Source organism: Typopeltis vanoorti, chromosome 3, assembly GCF_054136105.1.
Source record: "Typopeltis vanoorti isolate ZY-2024b chromosome 3, IOZ_Tvanoo_1.0, whole genome shotgun sequence".
Lineage (NCBI taxonomy): Eukaryota > Metazoa > Arthropoda > Arachnida > Uropygi > Thelyphonidae > Typopeltis > Typopeltis vanoorti.
This window is the reverse complement of record NC_143551.1, coordinates 60,232,151-60,251,874: the sequence shown is the minus strand read 5'-3', so window position 1 is coordinate 60,251,874 and position 19,724 is coordinate 60,232,151. Positions and strand designations below refer to the sequence as shown.

At 36.3% G+C, this 19,724-nt stretch overlaps 1 protein-coding gene across 1 annotated transcript in view; it reads right to left on the bottom strand.

Annotated features, from left to right (window-relative positions):
• The window catches only part of LOC150108187 (APOBEC1 complementation factor-like), a 340,004-nt gene that overhangs the window by 169,627 nt on the left and 150,653 nt on the right, over positions 1-19,724 (bottom strand). Inside the window, exon 4 of the mRNA XM_090390425.1 lies at positions 18,065-18,191. Within this exon, the coding sequence (XP_090246551.1) occupies positions 18,065-18,191 (127 nt within the window). The remainder of the gene's footprint in view (positions 1-18,064; positions 18,192-19,724) is intronic.

Sequence of the window (19,724 nt, the reverse complement as noted above, 5' to 3'; positions counted from 1 at the left end):
CATAATTTCTACAGCAAACTTCTAGGGCAGGGATGGTATAAGTTGCTATAATGAATGATAGTTTGCTATGGTGAATTTCCTTTAAAGATGCATTGTCACAATTGGGGACCATTCAATAGTTTGTTTCTAAATGAATATGTTATAACAGTGTTTAGTATAGCGAGATTGGAAGTCAGATGATAATAATAATAGTGAGATTTGACTATATAAAATGATGATAAAGACATGATATATTTTATATCAATACCATCCAGGAAATGTTCAAAACCTTACAGTACAAATACAGGTATACATGTATTAGTACTTGCCAAAAATACTTCAGGTTTCAAAATGTTATAATAATCATTATTATTATTATTATTATCTGTCAAAACACATAATGTACAGTAGTGTTCAAAACAGATATATGACTATAATTCTGATTTAAAGTCAATGTAAATGAAATCTTATAAAGAGCAATATACAGCTTACTGGAGCTACAAAACAGCAGTCAAAATTGATGGATATAGTGAGAAAATGGCTTGAGATTAAGTCAGATGTAAATCAAAGTTTTATATAATATTCACTACTATTATTTAAAATCTGTGCAGACTACAATATGTTATAATGGAAAGTAATTGCCAGACGGTAAGATAGGAAATATTAAACTCTATGCAAACTTGTTAATATTATTCAAAAACTTATCTTCATTATGAATTAACATCAAGGTCACATTACCTTAACCGACATAATCCACTTAACATTGGTCTTATATAATGAGTTGGTATTCTTCTTCTTCCTTCTATGTGTTAGACCTACTGGCTTGTTACAGGGCTATCTTAAGCCCTTCTAAGTCATACCCGTCCCGAGGATAAGGTGACTAGCCCTATGCCTCCCGGTATATTCTATGGCTGTAGCTGCGTGTGTTCATGGGACTGGTTTGCCTGTTTGCAGGAGGAAAAACCCCAGATAAACTGGGAAGAAAAACACTGCTGTTCATGCCCAAGACCAGCTAACTTGGCTATGTCTGAGAAAGATCCTTAAGCTCCTCAAGTTGGCGACAGGAATCGAACCCAGGACACTCCTTTTCCAGGCATATGGTTGCGAGTGCGTAGTCACTAGGCTAACTGTGCAGATATGAGTTGGTATAACAATGTTTATTACGGTGAGACTTTATTATTATTATTTATATAGACACTCCATGGATTCAAAAGACTCATCATGGGAGACCCACTCTATCCATTAACACAATACATATCATACATCTCCTTAAACCTATTCACTGTTGGGGTGCTCACAACTGCCTCTGGCAATCCATTCCACTCATTCACCACTCTCCAAGTAAAGAACCTAGTCTGCACACCCTTACTAACCACACTCTTAGACAACTTCCAATTGTGACCTCTTGTTTACTCCCTACTCCTCATGTATTGAAAAATTTATTTTGTGTTAATCTTATAGAATCCCTTTAGTAACTTATAAGATTTTATCATATCCCTCTCCTCCTCCTCCTGTCAGTTAAACTCTGCACCTACACACCCTCAATCTACCCTCATAGGAAACAATCCACAGATCTATCACCAGCTTAGTCACTTTTCACTGAATCACTTCACTACCTTCTGATTCTCAAGAAACACTTACTACTGTATACAGACTTGAAACCAAATCTGTGGATTGTTTCCTATGAGGGTAGATTGAGGGTGTGTAGGTGCAGAGTCTAACTGACAGGCAGAGGAGAGGGGATATGATAGAATCTTATAAGTTACTAAAGGGATTCTATAAGATTAACACAAAATAAATTTTTGTGTTAATCTTATCATAGCCTTATCAAGAGGGATAATAACCACCCTATCTTTGCTTGTCAATATGTTCTTCAGCATCCATGTAATCTACTGAGCTATTTTGCCAACTCTTGCATTGTGTCCTCTGTATATCAAATAGCTAGCATAGCCCTATCCACCATCAACCCCAGATCACTAGCCTTAACAATTTCCTGTAAATTAGTACCATTAATATGATACGAAGTGTGAAATCTTTTCATCTCTAAGTGCATTACCTTACCACCACTGCTACAGACTCACTCACTTCTGCAGTGACTGTAAACCATTCCATGATTTACAGTCACTGCAGAAGCAAGTGCCTGTGTAAATCATGGAACACAAGCAAGCGAGACTGTGAACATCAAGGAAATTACTTTTATTATATCAGTCAGTTTTGGCATTTACTGCCAACTCATATTTCCTTTATTTCCATGATTAAAGACTTGATATTATTATTATTATGTCCGCGCAGTTAGCCTAGTGGCTGTGCGCTTCGCAACCATATGACTGGGGAAGGAGTGTCCCAGGTTCGATTCCCATCAAAGACGTGAGGAATTTGAGGATCTTCCTCAGCCATAGACAAGTTAGCCGGTCTTGGGCACGGGCAGTAGGGTTTTTTCCGCCAGTTTATCTGGCGTTTTTCATCCAGCAAGCAGGCAAACTGGCCCTGTGAACACACACGGATATACAGCCATAAATACTTAACCCCTCGTGAGGGTGCTCAACTCGCCCCAATAGGGACGGGGAAGAAAAAGGGAGGAAACTCCATACGAATAAATAAATAAATTATTATTATTATCCTAAGATCCCATGGAGTCAAGACTCATCTAGGAGGTCCATTTGTCAAACACACAACTCATCATTCTGTAGCTTAAACACACTCAAAATCTCTGCAGACACTACATCTTAAAGGCAAGGCATTCCAATCATTCACAACTATGCATGCAAAAAACTGCTTCTCACTCCCCAGCTCACACCCAACTTATATAACTTCGAGGGATGACCTCTGGTTCTTCCCTATTTCTCACTGTTTTCTGTAAAACCTCTACAACACTGATCCTATAACAACCCATCACTAATTTATAGGTCTCTATCATATCACCCCTATTCCTATTATCCACTAGACTCTGTAAATTGCACCATCTCAACCTTTCCTCATATTCAACATTCCAGAGATCAGAAACTACCTTAGACAGTCGCCCCTTATGAACATCTGTTCGTCCTTTTGAAAATCAGATGACCAAATCTTTTCATAGTAGTCCACGTGTGGCCTAATCAGAGTCTTATTCAATGGAACAAAAATCTTTTTACATCTATAAGTCATCTCCGCCTCATTCCCAGAATTGTTTGTGTTGTTGTTGTCACAATTTTGGCAATCTGTCCCCTAAATTTCAGATCCTTATTCACTACCACCCCGAGATCTCTTATTTCCTCCACCTTCAACAACATATCCTTACCAAGAATAAATTATACAGCTCATCTTTGTTTTCCAAATTTTAAAACCTTACATTTTGCAACATTGAACTCGCATCCCCATTACCCATTCACTCAATCTATTCAAGTCTCATCTTGTAAGGCCACAACATCTGCTCTACTCTTCTTAGTTCGTCCCAACTTTGTATCATCTGCAAACAACTGAATATAACTGTTTAAATCTTCCCAATATCATTAACATATAGGTTGAACAGCAATGTCTCTAAAACAGACCCCCTAAAGCACACCACTAGTGACTTTCCTCTTCAGGGATATTGCTTCCGCATACACTACTTGTTGATACCTCTCAGATAGCCAGTCCCCGATCCAATGCACTAATCTAATATCCAAATCCATCTGCTCTAGTTTGACTATCAACTTATTATGCAGTAATCTATCAAAAGCTTTTGCAAAATCCAAGTATACTACTGTGTATCCCTCTTCTCTGTCCAAGGAAGCCATCACCTTATTGTGGTAAGTAGAATACTAAAACATGACCTCCTCCCTTTAGCAAATCCATGCTGTCCATCAAAGATAATACCATTGTTGTCGATCCAATTCTAGATCCTAGTTTTCTCACCAGCTTCTCCAACAACTTAACCACAACACCTAACACACAGATAAGCCTATAATTTGATGCTTGAGTTCTATCACCTTCCTTATGAAGCATCACAATCTTGCCCTCCTTCTACTCTTTTGGAACTTGACCCAGAGCAAGACTTATATTAACCAAATATGTTAAGGCAGATGCCAACTCCCTGACACATTTCTTCAGAATACGTGGTGATATATTATCAAGTCCCACAGCCTTTAACATTAAGTTTGCTATACTTCTTGCTCCTTTACAGGCAGTCTCTCCTCCCCATCATCAACTGCTTTCAAACTCTCCATGATGACACATTCACAAAAATGAAAGATCTTTATGAACTGTTCATTAAGTCTCACCACTATATCTTCCACAGCAGTTGTTCGTTATACAATTTTCTCCAATCAATATCATCCTTCCGTTTTTTTTTTTTTTTTTTTTTTTTTGCTGGCTACATATGGAAAGAACTCCCTCGAATTCTTTTTGGCTTCATTACCTAACTGCTGCTCATACTTCACTTTTGTTACCCTCACCAACCAAGTCACCCTCCTTGCCTTCTCTTTGTAATCCTCATGGAATTGATTATTACCACTTCTCTTATGCTCATCTATAATGCCTTTTTCATCTATATCACATACTTAATCAATTCATTTATGTTGTATGTTGGTGGAGCTGTGTGAGGAGAAGGGAGTGGAGTTTGTGGATGAATGGCATGTGTTTGAGAGAAGAATGAAATTATATAGGTTGCATTTAAATGGCTGTGGAGTGAGTGTGCTGGAGAATGTGTTGCTGGTAGAAAGTATAGTGTGTGAAAGTACAGTGTGTGATGTGCCAGAGATCAGAAGGAAGAGATGAAGAGAAAAATCAGGAGAGTGGTACAGAAGAGACAGCAGTGCTTGGCAGTGAAAATAGTAGTAGTCTGAAAGAGGAAGAGAGAACGGGAATACAAGAGGAACAGGAAAATGGGGAGAGCTGAGGTGGACAGGGAGACATGGCATATAGAGAGAGAGAGAGAGAGAGAGAGAGAGAGTGAATGTGTGTATGAAGATGGAGTATATTGTAATGTGGGTGGAGAAGTGGAGACTGAGCAGGTATATGGTAAGCAGTGATAATGGTGATTTCGCAAGTATAGTGAGGAAATCACAACCAACATATGGCTTGGATAGGACTGGCTATAGACCTAAAAATGAACTGTTGTGTTTGTTTACAAATGCCAAAAGTATCAGAAATAAAAAGTATGAAATGGTTTCAGTGATCGAGTTTATTCACCCCCAAATCATTGGAATAAGTGAAACATGGTTGAATGAAGATGATATCGTAACAGGAATAGAAATGGAAGGGCACAGTATTTTTTGTAAGGATAGAAAGGGCAGGAAGGGAGGAGGAGTGCTGCTGATGATGACAGCAGGGGAATTAAATGCACGTAAAGTAGACATGAAAGGGGGAAATAGTGGCAATGGTTATGAGGTAGTGTAGTGTAACGTGGAGGTTGAGAGAAAGACATATTTAGTTGGATGTTGCTATATGCCTGGGAATGTGGTGATGAAAAAATGTATAAACAACTTGGATTACTGAACAAAGGAAGGGTAATTATTATGGGGGATTTTAATTATGGTGGTATAAATTGGAATGGAGAGGTAGCATTTGGGAATAAGGAAAGTGAATTTCTCGAGTTTTTGAGAGATAACTATCTCATGCAGCATGTAAAGGAAGGCATACAAGGATCAAGAGTTCTAGATCTGATCATTTCATCAGAGGATATAATTGCTAGAGGGGGTTTCACATTTTTCTCCAGTTGGTGAAAGTGATCATGAAGTAATCACCTGCGTTTAGCAAGTCATATGCAGGCTTTTGCAAGGAAGGGATATGTGGAATTATAAGGCTGGTGATTATGACAAGCTTAGGAGACAACTTCGACCTATAACATGGAACAAGGAGTTGGTTAAGCGGTAAGGATATAAATGCTGCATGGGAACTTACAAAGAAATACATAACAGCATCAATGCACAAATGTATCCCAAAGGCCAAAAGGCTGAATAAGGTAGGTGTAAAATGGATGAATGTGGAGCTTAAGCATGAAATCTGGAAAAAGAAAGTACTTTGTAGGAAGTACAAGATGAATAATGGTAATCAGTCACATGAATGATGTAAGGAACAAGCCAGGAGAGTGACTCAGTTAGTAAGGAAAACAAAAGTAGAGTATGAGCAGAAATTGACAAATCAGGCTAAGAAAAACCTTAGAGAGTTTTTTAGATATGTGGCAAGTAGAAGGAAGAATGATCATGGAAAGATGAAGTTAAGGGATGAAAGTGGTAGAATGGCAACTGCTGCAGAAGACACTGTTGAGGTATTCAGTGATCAATTTATAAGTGTGTTTCATCCTGATCAGGGTGGAATCATGAGGAACTTAAGTATAGAGGACATAGGGGAGGATAGCTCAATTATAAGTGAGCAGGAGGTATAGTTGAGGAAATAAATAACCTTGATGTTAATAAGGCAATAGGATTTGATGACATATCACCATGCATCTTAAGGGAATGTTCCAGGGAACTGGCAGTAGCATTGGCATGCTTGTTTAATAAGAGTTTTGCAACAGCACAGGTTCTAAGGGAGTGGAAGGAGGATAAAATTGTTCCACTGCATAAAGGCGGTGATAAGGCTGTAGCTTCAAATTATAGGCTGGTCTGTATATCTGGAGTTGTAGTGAAGGTCCTGGAGAGATTGGTGAGAAGTAGGATACAGAAATGGGTTGATAACAGCAGTATTCTCTATGGTTATCAGCATGGGTTTGTTAAGGGGAGATCATGTTTCACTAACTTCCTTATGTACTATAACAAGGTGACAAATACCTTGGACAGAGGAGATGCATATACAGTGGTGTACTTAGATTTTGTAAAAGCTTTTGATAGACTGCCACATGACAAGCTATTAAATAAATTGAAACAGATGGGATTGGATAACAGACTTCTGTATTGGATCAGTGACTGGCTGTCAGAGAGGTATCAGAAAGTTGTATATGGGGTTGCAGTATCTCAAAAGAGAAAAGGCACCAGTGGTGTGCCTCAGGGGTCAGATTTGGGGCCATTGTTGTTCAATTTGTATGTTAATGATATTGGGCTGGGTTTAACTAGTGATATCCAGCTGTTTGTGGATGATGCAAAACTGGGGAGAGCAATGCACAGTCAGGCTGATGTTAATGCCTTACAAGAGGACTTGAATAGATTGCATGAATAGGCAGATAAGTGGAACTGTCAGTTCAATGTTGCCAAGTGTAAGGTTTTGAGATTTGGAAAGCAACGATGGGAATGCAAAGTATACACTTGGTGGGGAAACTTTAACAGAAGTAGAGGAGAGGAGAGATCTAGGAGTGATGGTGGACAAGGGCCTGAAATTCAGGGCCACATTGCACAAGTTGTGAAGACATCACATCAAATAATGGCAATGATGCGGAGAAACCTGACATGCAGAAATAGAGGTTATAATTCCATTGTATAAGGCCTTGATCAGGCCTCATATGGATTATTGTGCACAGATTTTGTCACCAGGTTTTCATGGTGACGAAGATATGTTGGAAAGGGTACAGAGAAGATTCACAAAAGAAATCAGTGGTCTTAGGAATGTGGAGTATGAAGACAGATTGAAAGAATGTAAGTTGCAGAGCCTCGTGAATAGGAGGAAGGGGGGGATATGATTGAGACATATAAGCTGGTCAGGGGTTGTTATCAGGTAGACATAGAAGAGATTTTTCATAGAATGGGAGAGGGGAGTAGAACAAGAGGCCATTGCTGGAAACTGTATAAGGAGGGTGGAGAACCTACTTCTCACTCCTTTGCTCACAAAGGAGTGAGAAGTAGGTTCTTCGCATGGAGAGTGGTTGGTGAGTGGAATGCATTGTCTGAGTGTGATGTGGACTCATTGAATCAGTTTAAGACACGGTTGGACAAGCATTGTATGCAATAGTGAGTACCTCCCATGATGAGTCTCTGACTCCATGGAGGTCAAATGTTGATAATAATAATAATAATAATAATAATATATCCATTTGGCACCTACCTTATTTATATGTATATGAAGGATAAGAAGGCTGATCCTTCATATACATTTAGACATTGCTTCTACTAGATAGTTCTTGAATATCCCCCAAGCTGCTTTGATCTCTTTTCTAGCTAACTCCTCATTTCATGCTACACCTGCAAGGCTGTCTCCTGAGCTTCTCATAATCACCAGTCTTGTAGTTTTGTAGTTCCACATATACCCTTTTTTTTCTCAGAGGTCTCACACTGCTAGCAACCACCCAGGTAATCACTTCATGGTCACGCTCACCAACTGGAGGATGATTTGACACCTCATTTATAATTACATCCTGTGATGAGATGATCAAATCCAAGCTCCTCAATCCTTGTGTGAGGGGACAACTACCTCAGACAATATGCAACAGTCTGAGGTAGTTGTCCCTCAAAAACTCAAGAAACTAATTTTCTTTACTTCTGGTTGCTATCTCATCATTCCAGTTTATATTGCCATAATTAAAATCGCCCATAATGATCACTCTTTTCTTATTTGCTTAGCTAATTTGAATATACATTTCATAGTCATTACCATCCACATTACCAGGTCTATAACAATATCTGACTAAGTATTTCATTCTATTCAGCTGTATCTCACACCATACTACCTCAAAACCACTGGCACTATATTCCTCTTGTATGTCTACTTATAACTCTTTCTCTATCATCAATAGCACTCCCCCCCTCCCTTTTTACTCCTTCTATCCTCTGAAGCACATCATACCCTTCTATCTTTATTCCTGTCAGGATGTCGTCCTCATCTAACCATGTCTCACTTATTCCAACAATTTTTGAGTGAACAGACTCAATTAGTGCAACCATTTCATCTGTCTTGTTTCTTACACTTCTAGCATTTGTATATAAACACAACAGCTCATTCCTGGATCTACAGATAGTTCCACTGATACCATTCATTCGATGTGATCTCTCCATGCTCGACTGGGGCCATTTCCCTTTCTGCTTATTCATTTTAGAACCCTCTTCAATTCCAACTGTTTCCTCTTGATCCCAGGTCATCCCATTCCTTTCCTGTCTACACATGCTCTCACATTCTCTTGGAGCATCCACCTTCTCACGCTGTGTACCTGTACACCCTGAGCCTCCCTGTTCATCTTGCACACCCATTCTCTCATTTACCATACTCATGCCACTTACTTCCTCATTCATAACCACCTCTTCAATCTCTCCTGTCGTACTCTCCTGCTCTTTCACATCACTTCTCACTTGATCTGATTCATTCTCTATACTCACTTTTCTACCTCACAGCAACAGTCTCTCCAAGTGACTCACATCATAACAACTCAAATGCAGTCCATCAATTCCATACAGTTCACTTCGTCCTTCAACTCATTCCAATTGAAGTAAGTTGGTAAGGAGGTTGTTACCAGGTTAATGTGGAAGAAATTTTTCTCAGAATGGAGAAAGGAGAGGTGGATAGAACAAAGGGGCCATTCCTCACTGTATAAGGGTGGTGTTAAAAAATGTAAACGAATTGTAAGATAATTATTAAATTGTAATATCACTAAACAGCAGATATTCTACAATGGAATCCCTATGAGGATAAATTGAAGGCATGTGGGTTGCAAATTTTAGTTAACAGGTTGAAAAGAAAAAACATACTAAAACAGTTCTATAAAATTAATACAAAATAAATTTTCAGTACATGATGAGGAGAGAGAGAGAAGCAGGGATCACTCCTGGAAGTTGTGTGATCATGGTTAGTAAGGGTGTGCAGACTAGATTTTTTTTTTTTTTTTTTTTTTTTTTGCTTGGAGAGTGCTGAATGACTGGAAGAGATATGCCAAATATAACTGTGTGTGTTCTGATAGTGAATGAGCTTATGGAGATGTATGATAGATTCTCTGTGCATAATGATTGGTGAGGGTTCCCTGCAGTGAGTCTTTCGACTCCACAGAGATGTCCATAATAATAATCATAATTCTGGTTGATTATCTGAGAACAGCCAGATAAAAATCCTGCTATGTTCATGAGATCAGCTAATTCATGTTCAATTGAAAGTCCGTACATAAAGATTCCTCTCGTCATGATGAAAATTGAACTGAGGGCTTTTCTAATTAAAGGGACATATATACAGTGATGTATCTATCTAGATTTTGAAAAGACCTTTGATAAAAATAAAGGTATTTTCAAAAGCATTTCAACTGGAAATGACCTGGGTCTGATTCTCGTCATGAAGAGGGAAATCTTTATATATGGACTTTACCAAGTGAAGGTTAATTAGCCAATCTCATATGATGATAGCAGGATTTTTTTTATACTGGAAACTAGGAGTTTTCATTCCACATACAGGAAAGTTGGCCAAGAGAACACAATCAATGTACAGACAAAAATACTATTAGAGACTGTAAATGGAGGATAGTGCTGCTGCTGCTGCTGTGTGTGTACATAGAGGATTAAGCAGTGGAGACAATGGGTTGTGTGTAGGGAGTGCTTACCCAGAATGAGTGGACTTCTTGGAGGTATCACATAATAATAATAAATAAAATCCTTTTTTTTTTGCCACAGAAATAAATAATGTTTATTTTCATCAGCAAAAATCATTGGTGGAGGCAAATTTTGGCTTTCCAAAGCATAGCACCCTCATTATATCAAGGACTTAGTTGTGGGTATGACCATACTTATTAGAGATAACAAGTGCAATGAAATAGTATGATCTACTATGCTTGGTTTTTTCCAGAGAAGAGTTATTGGATTATCTAACTTAGCCCACTCATAATACTATAATGTGCTATCATTTTCAACCTTTTGCAAACAGAAATATCAGAAAAAATAAATAAATACAAGTACTTTCAATTGTCCATGGGTAAATTATTTGGTTTGCAGATTATCCAGGCATGATTCTTGCTTTAATTTACAAAGTATTTGATTCATAAAATAAATATATACACAAAATATTTTTTATGTAGTTCCTGTCCACAAAAGGTTATTAATCTATAGGTATATTAGTACCATAATATATAATTTTTCATATTTTTATTTTATTTTTTGCATAGTCCAGAAACCGTGCAATAGCTAAACATAGAACGTTTCACGCCACTTTAGGCTTCTGGTAAATGGGACAGCAATCTCACACTAGGCAATGAAATGCATCTCACACCTTAAGACAATCACAAACATCCATGCCCATAGCATCAAGCTATTGGTTGGAGAGCAGATATACTAACCACTCAGCAAATGATTTGGTTCATTAAAGTGGATATGTCCATGAATGACTCATCTCCAAGCATTCATGAACATATTCACTTTTATGAACATCCAGATAGTGGAAAGTGTCAGAGAAGGATGCATTTCTCAGTCTGTGTCTAACTAAAGGAATAATTTTTTAGTGCATTAATTTAGTGATTGAATTTCTTGTTTTACATAATTTTTCAGAATTTATTCTCCAGGAAAATATCAAAAATGGAAGAAGTTTGTACTCACTATAAAACAAAGTCTAATTTACTGAAACATTTGGCATTAGGGTTCAAACTATCCATAAATCTCACAAATAATATGAATAAGTTTACTCTGTCATACATGAGATCCAAACCCAGACTTTTTTTTTTTTTTTTTTTTTTTTTTTTTACACAGCAGAGAAAATCATTACAAAATGCATCACAAATACCTTCATAACCAAGAACAATTACTCTGTATTTCATCTTTACCAGTCCATATTATGAAGAACTCAGGACAATATCATTTACAGATAATAATATCAGCCGATGATGACTAATGTTATGTATTTATTTATTTTTCAGAGAGAGAGAAATAAAAGAAGAGAAGGGAGTCATAACGAATATATTATTCCTATCTAAAAATATTACAAAGCATGTAGGTAATTTTTGGTATTGAGACCAAATTGTAATATAAAGAGTTTATTAAAAATAAACAGATTAAAACACGACAAGTTTCATGCGTCGTAAGACTTACATCATCAGGGATAATGATACATAAAGGTTTTACATAACAAAAGACTATAAATGATTAATTACACACATTAGGTGTTTTTTATAACTTCACAACTGTTAAATAATTGATGAACCAGAATACAAATGATACATTCATTACTTTATGCATGTTGGGACATTGCTAGCTGTTGATATGACGTTCTGATGATGTAAGTCTTACGACACACAAAACTTGTGGGATTTTAATCTGTTTATTTTTAATAAACTCTTTATATTACAATGTGGTCTCAATACCGAAAACTACCTACAGAACTGCTTAACCACAGAAACCTATGTGTACATATTACAAGGGATGTCCAGAAAGTAAGGTCCATCCAGAATTTACTGCCAAATAAGATATGGGAAAGAAGTCACACATGCATGGCAGCACAGAGTGATTCATTAGCTAGCTGTTGGCCATTTCATAGTCACATTATTGTTGTCTTCTACAAATAATATATAATGAGTGCTGTGATAAAAAATCCCATCAGTTGTGAGGTTCATGGTGTGATATGGTTTTTATTGGCAGAAAACAACAGTGCTGCAGAAATCCATGGAAGACTGTATAAGTTGTAAGTGGAGGTTTCTGTGGTTTAGAAGTTCACATAGCATATTCCAGTAATTGGACCACAATTTTTTAATAAGCTATATAAAACACAAGGAATTAATAAAAGACCCAGCAAGTTTCGTAAGTCGTTTGACTTACATCTTCAGGGATAAAAGATAACTTAAAGTTTAAAACACAAAGAAAAGAGAAATTATTAGTAATAGTTCATACTATACAGTTGTAGCCGTCTGACTATTTATAAAATTAAAAATCAGAATGCAGATTCAAAGCAGTGCTGAGTTTAAACAATGCTGGATGATGCCACGTTCTGTTGTTCACGTTCATAATGTCCGAGGTATATTTTTTATTAAAGCTGACCAAACTTGGTGGAGAATTAATCCTTGCTTTTTATTGCATTGTGTTGATATTTTAAGCATGTTTGCAGCTACTTTAAATTTCCTTGTGTAACAGTTTTTTCCTATGTACGACATGTTTGTTTTCAGCCAGAGTCCATTGTGGCCGGTGGAAGTGGTATGGAAAGCTAGACCTGATTTGTGTTCTCTTCTGTTTTGCACATCCTTTTGGTGTTTGTTCATGCGAATTTCCCCATATCTTCCTGTCTGTCCTACGTAGCAGATCCCACAAGAGCAATAAATTTTGTAAACACCTGGTTTTTTTAAATGATGATGAGGACGTTTCGGGGGATGTAGAAATCTCGAAATTTTTTCCAGCAGCAGAAAGGCTACTTTGATGTTATATTTGTTAAGTAATTTAGCCATCTTGTCTGTAACATTTTTTATATATAAAAGCATGATAGCGTTTTTGAAATCTTGTTTCTGAGAGATGCTTGTAGGGAGTGTGTGGAGGATTTTTTTTGATAATCTTGGTTTCATAACCATTCTTTTGAAAGATCTGTGTTAGATATTCTAATTCTTCATTTCTCTGTTTTTCTGTGATGGAAATGCTATAGGCTGTGTCCCTTAGGATTTTTATTAGACCTATTTTTTGCAAAGGGTGGTGGTGGTGTGAGGTCACATTAAGAAATCTTCCTGTATTGGTGGGTTTTCTATATATTGAGAAAGAAAGTTTATTATCCTTTTCGTTGACTTCTAATAGAATGTCGAGAAAAGGCAGTTTCCTAAGTTCTTCTTGTTCTAAAGTAAATTTTTTTATTATGCAAATTATTTAGGTAATCTTTGAAAGCAATGAGTTCATCTGTTGTACTTTTACTTTTTCAATAAATGTGTACTGTACTTGATGAAAGAAGATATTTTTCCTGTATGAGGTAAAATCATGTTGGTGAGATGTTTTGCTAAATTAGAGGTCGGAGAGTCTCTACCATCTACTATTGGTCCTAAGGGAATACCTATCTTAAGAATTTTTGGTACACCATAAATTCTTGGAACTAATGGGTATTTTGAATGTAGAGCTCTTCAGTCCAATTAGGTATCTTTTTGATTAGATCATTGGTTTTATTGTGAGCACGCCAAGTGGGATCTCTGTCTAAAGGTTTATAGGTATTAGAATCTTCAAGAAGAGTTTTCATTTTATTATTATAATCTTCAGAGTTCAAAACTACTGTTGTATTCCCTTTATCTGCTTTGATTATAACGATATTTTTGTCTGATTTTAATTCTTTGAGGAAAGTGTATTCCATGTAAGGAAGATTCCTTTGAGGTAATTTACTTTGCAATAGTAATGCTGTGGTTTGTATGCGGATGAGATCTGATGTATTACCAGGTAAATTTCTTATTCCTTTTTCTATTTGATTTGAGCCATTATGTCAATTTTTGGGATGAAACGTGGCATTAAGGCAAAGTCCTATGAAGAGAAGAAAATAATCTACTCCTAAAAGGTTTTAACTTTGCCTTAAAGCCACGTTTCATCACAAAAATTGACATAATGGCTCAAATAGAAAAAGGAATAAGAAATTTACCTGGTAATACATCAGATCTCATCTGCATATATACAATGCTGTGGTTTGTATGCAGATCTCATCTGCATACAAACCACACCATTATTATTGCAAAGTAAATTACCTCAAAGGAATCTTCCTTACACGGAAGACACTTCCCTCAAAGAATTAAAATCAGACAAAAATATCGTTATAATCAAAGCAGATAAAGGGAATGCAACATTAGTTTTGAACTCTGAAGATTACAATAATAAAATGAAAACTCTTCTTGAAGATTCTAATACCTATAAACCTTTAGACAGAGATCCCACTTGGTGTGCTCACAAGAAAACAAATCTAATCAAAAAGATACCTAATTGGACGGAAGAACTCAAAAAACTCTACATTCAAAACACCCATTAGTTCCAAGAATTTACGATGTACCAAAAATTCATAAGATAGGTATTTCCTTAAGACCAATAGTAGATGGTAGAGACTCTTCGACCTCTAATTTTGCAAAACATCTCACCAACATGATTTTACCTCATACAGGAAAAACATCTTCTTTCATCAAGAACAGTACACATTTTATTGAAACAGTAAAAGATATTTATATTGGACCTTCAGACATCTTAGCAAGTTTGGATGTTATCAGCCTATTTACAAATGTTCCAAGAAAAGAAGCTGTGAATCTCCTGGAAGACCTTTTTCCTGTGGACATCGTAGATCTTTATAAACATTGTATAAATAATACTTTTTCCATGTATCAAGACAAATTTTGGGAACAAAAAGAAGGACTGACTATGGGCTCGTCCCTCTGTCCAGCTTTAGCTAACCTATTTATGGAAAACTTTGAAAATAATGCTTTAAACAATTATCATAAAAAACCAAAAATATAGCTAACGCTATGTAGACGATATATTCATCATATGGCCAGGAACAACAGATGAACTTATTGCTTTCAAAGATACCTAAATAATTTGCATAATAACAAATTTTATTATGATTACCATAAAATTTACTTTAGAACAAGAACTTAGGAAACTGCCTTTTCTAGACATTCTATTAGAAGTCAAAGAAAAGGATAATAAACTTTCTTTCTCAATATATAGAAAACTTACCAACACAGGAAGATTTCTTAATGCAGCCTCACACCACCACCTTCACAAACAATAGGTCTAATAAAATCCCTAAGACAGTGTTTCCCAATCTGTGGTCAGCGGACCCCAGAGGATCCGTGAGTAATTCAAAGGGGGTCTACGGGATATTTTATTTTCATTAAACTTTATCTTATCATGCCTAATTGATATGTTCATATTCTTCCGAATATCTCCATTTATAACAGTATTGCATTGTCATAAATGACACTTTTAGTGTTGTAAAATTACAATTTATTACTTCATCTTTATGATATGTAAAATATAAAATATTTCCATTTTGGATTTTATGGGGACCGCGGTGAATTAACATTCACTAGAGGGGGGGTCCGTGACATATTAACATTCGCTATGGGGGGGGGGTCTGCGACATCAAAAAAGGTTGGGAAACACTGCCCTAAGGGACAGAGCGTATAACATTTCCAGCACAGAAAAACAGAGAAATGAAGAATTAGAATATCTAACACAGATCTATCAAAAGAATGGTTATGAAACCAAGACTATCAAAAAAATCCTCCACACCTCCTACAAGCATCTCTCAGAAACAAGATTTCAAAAATGCTATCGCGCTTCCAAATATCAAAAATGTTACAGACAAGATGGCTAAATTACTTAACAAATATAACATCCAAGTAGCCTTTCTGCTGCTGGAAAAAATTTCGAGATTTCTACATCCCCCGAAACCTCCTCATCATCCTTTAAAAAAACCAGGTGTTTACAAAATTTATTGTTCTTACGGCATCTGCTACGTAGGACAGATAGGATGATCTGGGGAAATTCGCATGAACAAACACCAAAAGGATGTGCAAAACAGAAGAGAACACAAATCAGGTCTAGCTTTCCATACCACTTCCACCGGCCACAATGGACTCTGGCTGAAAACAAACATGTCGTACATAGGAAAAAACTGTTACACAAGGAAATTTAAAGTAGCTGCAAACATGCTTAAAATATCAACACAATGCAATAAAAATCAAGGATTAATTCTCCATCAAGTTTGGTCAGCTTTAATAAAAAATATACCTCGGACATTATGAACGTGAACAACAGAACGTGGCATCATCCAGCATTGTTTAAACTCAGCACTGCTTTGAATCTGCATTCTGATTTTTAATTTTATTAATAGTCAGACGGCTACAACTGTATAGTATGAACTATTACTAATAATTTCTCTTTTCTTTGTGTTTTAAACTTTAAGTTATCTTTTATCCCTGAAGATGCAAGTCAAACGACTTACGAAACTTGTTGGGTCTTTTATTAATTCATTGTGTTTTATATAGCTTATTAAAAAAATGTGGTCCAATTACTGGAATATGCCATGTGAGACTGTATAAGGTTTACAGGCTAACATAATGAGTGACAGTAAACTTAGGCAATGGTTTTGTTTGTTTAAAGAAGTGGACAGCAATGTTCACAAAGAAGAGTGGCCAGCTTAGTGTGGTGACAGACGATTCGTAGGAAAGAGTGAACTTGAAAAATCGTCTGAATCATTGCTTCACAATTACAGAACTTTCCTTTGAATTCCTGAAAGTTTCATGCTTAGTCATTCATGAAATTGTGTCATAAAAGCTAGGGGTATAAGAAATTTTGTGTGAGATAGGTCCCAAAAATGTTGACCAATGCACATAAACAAGTGGACTCAGCTCAAAAATTTTTGGAGCATTATAAAAATGAAGGAGATGAATTTTTTTCTTGCATTATGACTGGTGACAAAACATGAATTTCATACACAAATATAAAGTCAAAACAACAAACAATGCTGGAGCACCATTCATCATCTCCAGAAGCAAAAAAAAATTGAAGCAGGCACAATTGGTCAAAAAATTATGGCTACTATCTTCTGGGACCGAAAAGGGATCTTGCTCATCAATTTTCTTCAGCAAAGAACCACAATTAATGGTGATGTGTATTGTGAAACTCTGAAGAAACTCAAGCGAGTATTTCAGAACAAAAGATAAGAAATTCTCTTATTAGGGATCGTGCTTTTGCATGACAACATGCAAGTTCACACTATAGCTTGAATTATCCAGCAAATTTAGAAGTTTAGGCAGAATCATTTTGTCCACCCACCTAACAGTGCAACCTCATACCCAGTAACTGGTTCTTGTTCCTGAATATAAAGCAGTGGCTCCCATCTCCATGCTTTGAAGAAGATGAGGAATTGAAAAAACAGCACAGCTCAGTGGATAAATTCACTGGTGGTAGACTTTTTTTATGTGAGTATGAAGAAGCTGGTGCCACAATACCAAAAATGCCTGGAAGTCGATTCCGACTATGTGGAAAAATAAAGTATATATGTAGGTATGGTATTTTAGCATAGAATAAAACTTTTTTTTCTCTACCAGTTTTTTTTTTTTTTTTTAAAATTCTTGACTAGACCTTACTTTCTGGACAGGTCTCGTATCATGATTCACTCAACGTCATGTATACTCTGTAGAAATAACATACTTTTAAATTATATTTTTATTATTATGGGCTTAATTATATAAGTAAAAAACATAAGCAATATTAAATTATTACTACAACCAAAAACTATTCTAAGATTTACATTAAAAAAATTTTTTTCAACTAATAATTTGATAAAAATCTCTTACCTCATAGGGTTTTGAATATCCTGATGAGCTCCTCGTATGGCCAGCCAAATAGCCACGAGCACCACGTAATCCTGCTGCCCCTCTTCCACGACCCCGGATGAGAATACGAGAAACTAAAGCTCCTCGCCTAGAGAAACAGAACAATAATTCAATGTGCAAAGCATTCACTTAGCAAAGAAAGTTAAAGGAAATTATTATTATGTCCTATGATAATGTAATAATGCTATATAATAACAAATCACTATGGCATCAGTAGACTTATTATGGAGGGTCTCACTCAACAGGCAATGATGGTAATGTATCTACCATAATGAAACTTGTCCACAATCCTAGAATTCACAACACATTCCACTCACCATGTAATGAATCTACTTATTTGCTTCTTTAGTGCATCTTTATATGACTTCCAGGAATGGCCACTCATTTTCCCTCTCTCAGTGTCCACTCTGTATAAAATCCCTTCTGTATTAATCCTGTACAATCCCTTCACTGCTTTTAACATCTCTATCATATCACTTCTTTTTCTCTCTACCCACTAGAGAGAGAGAGAGAGAGAGAGAGAGAGAGAGAGTTTACTGGGTAGAGAGAAATCTTTCCTCCATAAATAGCATTCCAGAATCAAAATATTGCCTAATTTGTAGCTCTTCTTAGATCACTACTGCTCAATTATTGATTAACCATGCTAGCGGCCAAGACGTATATATACGTCCAAGTTGCCATGGATGCGAAGTGCATATTAAAATTGTAATACCATTGATATTACATTGAAATATATGATGGATACAAAGCTTTTGAGGATGCGTATCTGATCCATAATGGCCGGTAAGGTGGTTAATGATACTTTTGATTAATGATATTAATGTAGATTAACAGGAGGATGTTTATTTTATTGTTTGCTTATAATGAAAAGTCAGGAAGATTTATAAGGAGTGATGCTCATATCAAGTCTCTTCAGGATTAAATAGATTTTTCTGGCTCTTGAACAGATGGAAAAATAGTTCTACTGTTTTATTGTTTTTGTTTATGAGTGCAAGGTAGACATTAGACATTTTAATGTGAAGAAATGTAGTGCTGAGACTTGTATTGTGCTGGAAGAACTGAACTCCACAAAGGGATGGATGAGAATCAAAATATCCAGTGGGAGGGGGGGGAGTGCATGTGTGTGGGAAACATATCACATACAATCCCTCCCCCTCCCTTGGGGGAACAACCATTTGACATTAGATACAAAGGGCATACTGCACGGGTTACAAAAACTATGCAGCACAGTGACACAACAGTCCATATGTGGTCTGATCAAGGTCTTCTACAGTGGCACAATCACTCTACATGACAGCATCTTCCTTATCATGACAGAAATGCACTATAACCTTTGCAACACTTACAATGTGCTCCTTTGACCCTTATGTCTAACAATCATCCCTCTTCCCCACACAATATGATACTTAGCATTATACTTCTGTTATTTAAATCTTGACAAGTGCAAAGTAGACACCAAAATGATTAACTTTGGAAGTCCTTAGGAAAACCAATGACCTGTTCAAAAAATTAAATAACTGCATATGCAGGTAATATAGCATTTAGGGTAGCAGAATACAAATTATAACCTTCTATCCATTTGTAATAATAAGGACTCAACTTATAACTTATTGAGGTATTT